A 10,459-nucleotide genomic window follows, 5' to 3' on the forward strand; every position below is an offset into this window, starting at 1 on the left:
GAGTCAGGACTTTGATCTGCCATCTCCAGGGCATGCTGTCACTGTACCTCATCCCTGTGTCCAGGCCATATCTATGCCTTTTAATCTCTGGTCCTGTGTTGCTGCTTCATTGTGATTCTCCCAAGAATAGAGCCACTCCTATGAGCTCCAGTAACCCAGACTCTCATTCCATGGTGATTTCACATGTCCAAAATTCAGATACCACCAGTGTTTCAGATACCACTTCCCTCAGCAAGTGTTCCTGTGCCCCAGGACCTAGGTGCCACTGTAGCTCTTTATAACCCTGAGCCCAGGACCTGGATATACTGATGCTTTGAGTACCTGGCACCAAGTGGAATTTCCTCACCTAGAACATTCTTTTTTTTTTTTTTTTTTTTCTTTTCTAGGGCCACACCCATGGCATATGGAGGTTCCCAGGCTAGGGGTCGAATCGGAGCTGTAGCCACCGGCCTATGCCAGAGCCACAGCAACATGGGATCCCAGCCGCGTCTGCGACCTACACCACAACTCACGGCAATGCCGGATCCTTAACCCACTGAGCAAGGCCAGGGATCGAATCCGCATCCTCATGGTTCCTAGTCGGATTCGCTGAGCCATGATGGGAACTCCACCTAGAACATTTTTAATGGGGAAAAAGTAGAACAAGAAGACCCCAACAGCTTTTTCACTGACGACCTCAATAGCTTCTTTCACTGAAGACCTCAATAGCTCTAGACTCCACTGTCACCACACATACTTAGTCTTGGTCACCATGGACTCCTAGAGTCTTTACTAAAGTTTACCTCAACAGATGGAGCTTCATGGAGATTATAACACTACAGTCTCCCTGGAACCAGACATGTTACCCTGATAGACACCTTCACCTGGAAGTCTTTCCATATTGAAGTCAGTCCATTAAGGCCGGAAGAAGTGTCTGCTCCCTCGAATGCACAGGCATCAGTGCAAAGCCATTAGAAATATGAAAAATCAAGGAAAGATTTTTCCACCACCAGAGGAACAGAATAATTTTTCAGGAAATAACCCCAAAGAGATCTGTAACTCACCTAGAAAAAGAATTCAAAATGATTATATTAAGGAAGCCCAATGAGAATGAAGAAAACACAGACAACTCAAAGAACTCAGGGAAATAATGTATGAATATTAGAAGTAAACTAAAAAGATAGAAATCATAAAAAGGAATCAAACAGAAATTCCACAGCTAAAGAATGCAATGATTACTATGAAAAATACAGCAAGGAGGAGTTCTCTCTGTAGTATAGTGCGTTAAGAATTCAACTATAGAGCTGCATAGGTTATGGCTGAAGCTCAGATTCAATCCCTGGCCCCTGAACTTCCATATGCCATTGTTGTGGCCATAAAAATAAAATACAGTAAGGTGATTCAACAGCAGAATCTGTGAACTTTTATGCAGATCTCTTGAAATTATCTTTTCACATAAGAAAAATGGAAATAAGAATGGAAAAAAGTGAGGAAAGCCTATGTAAATTATGGAACATCAATAAGTAAAATAATATTTACATTATGAGGAGTTCCCATCATGGCATAGCAGAAAAGAATCCAACTAGGAACCATGAGGTTGCAGGTTCAATCCCTGGCCTCACTCAGAGGGTTGAGGATCCGACATTGCTGTGAGCTGAGGTGTAGGTCGCAGACACGGCTTGGATCTGGCATTTTTGTGGCTGTGGCATAGGCTGGCTGCAGTAGCTCCAGTGAGACCCCTAACCACGGGTGCAACCCTAAGACGCAAAAAAAAAATTGCATTATGAGAGCCCCAGAAGAAGAGAGAGAGGGAGAAGAGGTAGAAAGCTTATTTAAAGAACAAATTTAGAAAACTGAAAAAGTCTGGGGTTATATATGATTATCTATGTGCATGGATCTCAAAGACCCAAAGAGGGTCAACAAAAAGAGATCTTCACTGGAAGATCAAGAGTTAATAAAAAAAAAAAAGGAAACTACAAAAACAGAAAACAATTTAAAAAGGTCATTGTAATCATTCTAAATGGAAATAGTTTAAAATTTTCAAATGACATAGAGTGTTAAATAGACAAAGAAGATTCAATTATCTATTGTCTACAAGACACTCACATAAGATTTAAGGACACTCATTTGCTGAAAGTGAAGGGATGGGAAATGTATTTCACCTGAAACTTTTCCACAAAATTGCAGAGGTAGAGAGTAGTTCCAAATTCATTTTATAAGGCCAATATTATCCTGATTCAAAACCAGATAAGGACAGTATGAGAAATAAAATTAGAGGCCAATATCCTCAATGAAAATAGATATAAAAATTTCAACAAAATACTAGAAAATCTAATTCAAGAGCATATTAAATGGATTATACACCATGATCAAGTGAGATTTATGCTTCAAATGCAATGATGCTCCAACACATGAGAATCAAGATGTGATACACTTCATTTACAGCATAAAGGATAAAATCCATATGATCATTTCAGTAGATGAAAAACTATTTGACAAAATTTGACATCCTTTTATTACAAAAGCTCTCAACCAATTTGGTTTAGAAGAAACATACATAAACATAAAAAAGTTCATATATGACAAACTCACAGCTAATATCATACAAAGTCATGAAAGATTGTAAATTTTTTCTCTTAGATCAGAAACAAAATAAGGATGCTCATTCTCATCACTTCTATTCACCATAGTATTAGATGTCCTAGCCAGAATAAGATGTTGAAAAACTGCATATCCACATGCAAATAAATATAAGATCACTATCTTATATAACTCAGAAAAATTAACTCAAATGGATTAAGGACTTCAATGTAAGAGCTGAAGTTGTAAGACTCTTAGAAGAAATCAGACATAAGAGATTGACTTCCAAAACTAGAGTACGGAAGAAGAAAAACAGTACCTTTAAAGTGGAAAAATGTCGGTTCGCACTACCTTAACTAAATGATGAAGGTTAACAACGCCAATAACTCATGTTGGTGTCATGTATCCCTTGATCAGACATAATATCATCTATATAATAATCATCCCTAAATACAGAACTCTAATCTAATCATAGCAAAACATCTGAGAGACTCAAGTTGAGGGGCACTGTATATAATATCTGATAAATACTCTCTGTTTCAAAGTCTTTAAAAATGGAAAGAAGGAAACTGTCACAGATGAGGGGGACTAAGGAAGCATGATGACTAGATGAATCATGGTATTGTAGATTGAGTCCTGGAATAGAAGAAAAATAACATTAGTTGAAAAATTGATAAAGTCCAAATGAAGTCTGGAGTACAGTTAATTTCAATATACCAACGTTAATTTATTAGTTTTAACAAACACATTATGTTTAACATTAAGAGAATCTGGTTGGAATTCCCACTGTGGTGCTGTGGGTTAAGAATCTCTCTGCAGTGGCTTGAGTGGCTGCAGAGGTGTGGGTTCAATCCCTGGCCTGGCACAGTGAGTTAAAGAATCCAGCATTGCTGCAGTGGTGGCATAGGTCATAGCTGCAGCTCAAATTCAATGTCTGGCCTGGGAACTTCGATATGCCGGCCATAAATTTTTTTTAAAAATCTAGCGTGTGGGAATTCTCTATATTATTCTTACAACTTTCCCATAAGTCTAAAATCATTTCAATATAAAATTTATCTTAAAAAGTGATGGAGTTCCCATTATGTCTCAGAGGGTTAAGGACCTAACATTAGTCTCCGTGATGATGCAGTTTCAATTCCTGGCCTCATTCATTGGGTTAAGAATCCAATGTTGTCACAATATGTGGTATAGGTCTCAGATGCTGCTCTGATCCAGGTTTGCTGCAGCTGTATCATAGGCTGGCAGCTGCAGCTCCAGTTCGACCCCTGAACCAGGAATTTCCATATGCCACACGTGCAGCATTAAAAACAAACAGTGGTTAACGAATCCGACTAGGAACCATGAGGTTGTGGGTTCAATCCCTGGCCTTGCTCAGTGGGTTAAGGGTCTGGCGTTGCTGCGAACTGTGGTGTAGGTCATAGACACAGCTCAGATCCCGCATTGCTGTGGCTCTCTCGTGGGCCGGTGGCTACAGCTCCGATTGGACCCCTAGCCTTGCAACCTCCATGTGCGCAGGGAAGCGGCCCTTGAAAAAGCAAAAAGACAAAAAAAAAAAAAAGCTAGAAATGAAGCATAAAGAAACCTCATATCTAGTTGAAAATATGCACAACAATTTGTTATTAATAATTACCTCCAGGGAGAGTATGAGAAGAGATAGGAGAGTAAATGGATTTCACTAGATACTCCTTGTAACTCTATTTAAAAAAAGCTTTATTGGGGTTCCCATCGTGGCTCAGTGGTTCATGAATCTGACTAGGAACCATGGGGTTGTGAGTTCGATCCCTGGCCTTGCTCAGTGGGTTGAGGATCCGGCATCGCCATGAGCTGTGGTGTGGGTTGCAGATATGGCTCGGATCCCATGTTGCTGTGGCTCTGGTGTAGGCCAGCAGCTATAGCTCCGAGGGAGTGGCCCTAGAAATGGCAAAAAGACAAAAAATAAAATAAAATAAAAATAAAAAAGCTTTATCACTAATAATATATTTATATATTATTCGTAGAAAAACATTAGAAAAGAAATTATTTGAAAACCAAAATGGCCCGTTTTCATGATGATGAATAGCTATGTTTGTTCTAAAGGACAATGTTTTTTGAATCGAGAAAGTAAAATTTACCATCAATAATGGTTTACAAAAATAATTTTTCTTCCTTTTCCCATCTTTTCAACCAAATTTCATCTTGATAAGTCAGAAAATCAATCCCAAATAAATGAGACTCCATGAGAAGCTAAAATATAAGGTATATTTAAGCAGCCCAGGATAATAAAATTCTGGATAAACAGGGTAATCTCCCTCCCCCCACCTACAGAGTCTTGTTTTAAGCAAAATCCAATGCAGTAGAGGAAAACAAATCATTTAATGTGTATCTAGGGATTCACTTCCTCTGTGGTTTCCTATTTTCTTCATAATCCTCTGAGGTACTTGATGTTGTCATGTGTATTATAATTGTCTATTTGATCTCATAAATACTGCCTGTAGGTGGAAACCAAAATTCTCCAGACTCCTAACACCAAGCCTTCCTCAGGAAGTAACCAGGAGCATCACTACTTGCGGGATGCATGCTGTATTGAGGAAAATCCAATGTGTGTAGGTACATGAGCACAGGTAAAAAGGAGACTGTCCTGGTTTCCAGTAATTTTATCTGCTGTTTTGCTCTTCAGGGTAATATTTCCCCTTAATAGAGTGTTTTGTAGCACCTGGAAAAGCCAGGGAAGAATATTTAGTTCAATTAACTTGGTCCAACTTTAAGGATATAGGACAAACATTAAGAACGTTTTTACTAAACATTTTACTACATCTCTTGGATCTGGTTCTTTCTTCAGATTTCACCTCCTTCTCCCTAAGAGCTTTACATACCTCTGCTGGAAATTTAGTAGTCAGCTAATGGGAAAATATAAATTTTTGAGTCCCAGAAGTAAGTAAACCTAGCAAACACCAATGAAGCAAGAATTAACAGTAAATCCTCAGTGTTAGCTTAATTTGCAATGGGAATTTCACATCACCACTGTTGCCACCAGGAAGTAGTGTTGGTTGGGAAAGTGGGAAATCTTAGTGAACTTTTCATGTCTTAATCATGGTTTTTCCTTCTGAAATTTGTCCCTCATCTCACTCCTTAACTGCATTGTCTTACTTTACAGATTTGTTGTAGACTGAAGTTTTCTTAATGCTTAAATATAATCTGAGTAACTAATGACATAGCAATAAGAATTACATTTCATGCTTAGTTGCTCCTAGCCTGTTTCAAGCTGCTTAAAGTGGAAAATGCTCCATTTTTATTTTCATAAACTTGTAGGGAGGAGTATTTTCCCCCTTGAATGCAGGCACAATCTTATTTCTCATTTAGAGCTTATGAAATCTGATGTAATTATTATTTCTGAATTTATCCTGATGTGGTTTCTTATTCATAAGTCTATGAATAAATCTAAAGAAAAACACAGTATTGACTATATGGGTTCATTCCTTGGCTAGTATATACTATTTTAGAAAATGACCTCCTAGGAGTTCCTGCTATGGCACAGTGAGTTAAGAATCTGACTGCAGTGTGGCACAGGTCACAGCTGCAGCTTGGATTCAACCCCTGGCCCAGGAACTTCCATATGCTATGGGTACAGCCAAGAAAAAGAAAGAAAGAAAGAAAGAAAGAAAGAAAGAAAGAAAGAAAGAAAGAAAGAAAGAGAGAGAGAGAGAGAGAGAAAGGGAGAAAGGGAGAAAGGGAGAAAGAGAGAGAGAGAGAGAGATGGAGGAAGGAAGGAAGGAGAAGGAAGGAAGGAAGGAGGAAGGAAAGGAAGGAAGGAAGGAAGGAAAGAAGGAAGGAAGGAAGAAGAAAAAAAAGAAAGAAAATTACCACCTAGATTCAAGTACAGGGAGAACAGATTCATTTTACTGTACTCTATTTCACATTCATCTATGCTTTCTTCCATGGATATATGTAAACAGATCCATAGATATAGGAGTACTAAGAAAAAAAGTTTATGTGTTTACCAGTTTCGTGTCTAGCCATGGACATAAGAAATGGCTACATATGACTTCCAGGCATCCACTATAGTGAAAATAGTTTGTGATCATAGGAAACCCAAAGATATTTATTACGAGGGCTTAACAGAACAAATACATTAAATGGAACACTAAATTATGAAATATCTGAAAACCCAGCATCAAGACCATAAAATTGAGGATGGTGGAGCTAGGAGCTCTGAGAAATAGAGTAGATCATATTAGCTATTTCCATTTCTCTCTTTAAACTCATCCTTTTATGGTTCATTGTGAGTGGAGTTTACTTCCCTAACACACTGATGTTCAGCTTCCATATGTGACTTACTTTAGTAAGTGAAATGTTATTCAACATAATAGAGTCAGTTTTAAGTTCAGACCTTAGGAGGAAACATGTAATTTTGCTCATCATCTTTTGGTTTCTGCCATCTTCCTTTAGAAGAGCAATCCCCAGGAATTCCCTTGTGTTGCAGCAGGTTAAGGACCTGGGGTTGCCACTGCAGTGGCACAGGTTCAATCCCTGACCCACATGACACAGGCACAGCCAAAAACAAACAAAACAAAACCAAAAGAAGAGAAGAGCAAGTCTCAGCACGAGAGACATACGGTGGAGTAAATCTGTACTTGAATGGCAGCCTAAAGCAAAAGGTCCAACCTGAATCACAGACAGGGGAGCAGGAAAATACATGTTTGTTGTCATCAAGTCACAGAAATTTGTGGAGTTATTTTTTTTATCTCACATTATTACAGCAATAACTGACCAATAAAGATATTTTTAAAGCATCAAAGCATTTAATTTGCCTTTTGTTTCCCCTTCCTTCTTTTGGTTCAAACCAATTAGTGATGGAGGAAGAAAATGAGACATTGACAACAGATTTTATTCTTTCGGGACTCTTCCCCTATATGAAGTATGTCAGTATTCTTATCTATATTATCATCCTGATCTACTTTGCCGCAGTAATTGGAAACTTCATCTTGCTCTTCCTGATATGGATGGACTTGAGGCTCCACACTCCAATGTACTTTCTGCTTAGCCAACTTTCTCTCATAGACCTGGCCCTCATCAGCAGCACTGTTCCAAAGATGATGGTAAACTTTTTCTCCAGAAGAAAGGACATCACACGTGTTGCTTGTGGAACCCAGATATTTTTCTTTTTTACTCTTGGTGGCGCTGAATCTATCCTCTTGACCCTCATGGCCTATGACCGATATGTAGCTGTCTGTAACCCCTTGAGATATGCAGTCATCATAAACCATGTGGTCTGTCTGAAGATGGTCATAGTGTCTTGGACTGGGGGTATTTTAGCTTCTACAGCCCACACATTCTATACAATGAACCTGCCTATCTGTGGCTCAAGAGAAATCCACCATTTCTTCTGTGAGATGCCAGCAATCATGAAGATTTCATGCAAAGACACTTCTACCTATGAGATGGTGGTCTTTGTGATGGGCATTGCATTTATTATCATCCCTTTCGGATTTATTATGGCTTCCTACACCTTCATTTTCCTCACTGTCCTTCATATGAAATCCTCTCAAGGAAGAAACAAAGCCTTGGCCACCTGCTTTTCCCATCTTACAGTGGTAAGTTTTTATCTAGGACCATGTGTTTATATGTACATGACACCTGGTTCCTTTCATACTCCTGATCAAGAGCAGGCTGTGTCTGTATTTTGCACTGTTCTCACACCCATGCTAAATCCACTCATCTACAGCCTGAGAAACAAAGATGTGGTGGGGGCTTTTCAGAAAGTCCTAAGGAAACATCTAATCTCTAAATGGAACATATAATTCAAGGTGGACAAAATTTTTCTAGAGGATCAAGAACAAAGATTGCACGAGCATCCATAGTGGCATTTTCCAACATGAGGCAAACCACATTGTTGAATTCAATTGACAATATTAATTCAATTATAAACAGTTTGTAAAGAGCTTTTTTTCAAGTTTCTAATAATTTGTTTTCAAAAGGGATCAGTTCAACTGTTGTTCTCCAAATCAGTTCATAAGCATAGACAAAATTTTAATCTCTTTTTATACCTGAAATATTCAGACATCTTTCGGTGTCCTTGAGGTTCAGCTTTATTTTTTATTATTGGTGATTCAGGTCTTCTTATTGTCGATTGTTAGAAATTTTAACTTCCTAGGAACAACATATGTGACTGAGATGTAAAAAGAATGTTTTATCAAGGAGAATAATAACAAAACCTTTTCTCTTAAATGCCCTAGAAAATTCAGTATGTTGGCTCTATTATCCTTGCCTGTCTTTGGTTGAAGCTCTTAGAGACCTAAGTACACGTATTGTGCAAGAAGTCTCTCCCTTCAGAAATTGACATACCTAGATTTGATTAAAAATACTATCTCCCATGGGCAAGTAAAGTGAAGTTGGCTTTCCTCTTGAACTTTACAAACTCACTAAGCCCTCGCTAGCATTAGCTCTGATCCTCAGCCAGTAACTGTATTTGTAACTCAAGAGAGAAAGTGGAAATAAAGGTCTCAAAAAGTTACATCTACCAGTCACTTATTTAGAGATGGTACCCACTGCCCATGCCTAATATTCAACAGACTCTGTGGAATCAGTGTGTGTCTGTCCATGTTGCTGCAAATAGCATTATTTAATATAGAATTTATTCTTTTTTTTTTTAAGGGCCATTCTCACAGCACATGGAAGTTCCCAGGCTAGGAGTCAAATTGGAGCTGTAGCTGCCATCCCACCCCATAGCCATGGCAATGCAAGATCCTTAACCCACTGAGCAGGGCCAGGGATAGAACCTTCATCCTCATTGACACTTGTCGGGTTCATTGCCACTCAGCCACAACAGGAACTCCTCACATAGCATTTATTCTTGATGGTGTTGTACATTCTATGAATTTGTAAAAATGTGTAATGACTTAACTTCAATCACAATACTATGCAATATATTTACACTGCCTGAAAATCCTACGTGCTCTGCCTATTCGTTTTATTTCCCTCATCTCTGACAACCACTGTTATTTTTATTGTCTCCATAGTTTTTGTCATTTCCAGAATATCATATAGTTGGAATCATATAGTATGTATCTTTTTTAGACTGGCTTCTTTCACTTAGTCATATTCAATTGAGTTCCCCATAACTTTTCATGGCTTGCTAAGTCATTTTTTTCAGTGATGAATAATATTACCTTGTCTGGATATACCAGAGTTTATTAATCCATTTACCTACTAAAAGAAATCTTTTAGTTGCTTCCAGTTTGGGTAATTATAAATAAAGATGTTATGAACATGAGTGTGCAAGTTTTTGTGTGGATGTGTTTTCAACCCCTTTGAGTAAATACAAATCTCCCCAAAATAAATCTTCCAGTTTACCCTGTGTGCTCCGTGTGTATTGGAATTCCTTTAACACTCAGGAATTGTGCTTCTTTACTTCCTGCTTGCATGGAGCTTAAGGGTCAAACATGGCTGAGAGTTTAAGATCTTCTAGGTCATCCCTGGAGATGTCTCCCCCTCTGAGTATTCTCCTGGCACACTTAACTTTTTTTTTTTTTCAAAGCCCTAATTTCCAAATCACCTCATTTCTCATTTCTTCCATGTGGGCTTCTAAAAATGTGTACTTTTTGCCCCAGGTGGTATCCTTTCCCCATGGTTGTATGGGTATATAATCTGTTTTAAATATTTTTAACAAATGTCAAGCCACAGCAATGCCAGATCAGAGCCATGTTGAGACTTATGCCACAGCTTGTGGCAACACCGGATCCTTAACCCAATGAGCGAGGCCAGGAATCAAACCCACATCCTCATGGATACTAGCTGGGCTCATTATCGCTGAGCCACAATGGGAACACCTATTCTATTTTCTTTTTAAATTGGATATTCGCTGCTATACATTTTCTTGTAGAACACCTTTCACCAATTGCCATATATTTGGATTCTTCATTGT

At 38.4% G+C, this 10,459-nt stretch overlaps 1 protein-coding gene across 1 annotated transcript; it reads left to right on the forward strand.

Moving 5' to 3' along the window:
* Positions 1–7,388: 7,388 nt before the first annotated feature.
* LOC125125426 (olfactory receptor 2T11-like) lies at positions 7,389–8,355 on the forward strand. The gene has a single exon (XM_047776420.1). The coding sequence runs from the start codon at positions 7,389–7,391 to the stop codon at positions 8,334–8,336; it is 948 nt and encodes a 315-aa protein (XP_047632376.1). The 3' UTR covers positions 8,337–8,355.
* Positions 8,356–10,459: the final 2,104 nt, after the last annotated feature.

The sequence above is a fragment of the Phacochoerus africanus genome, chromosome 4 (genome assembly GCF_016906955.1).
Source record: "Phacochoerus africanus isolate WHEZ1 chromosome 4, ROS_Pafr_v1, whole genome shotgun sequence".
NCBI classification, from domain to species: domain Eukaryota; kingdom Metazoa; phylum Chordata; class Mammalia; order Artiodactyla; family Suidae; genus Phacochoerus; species Phacochoerus africanus.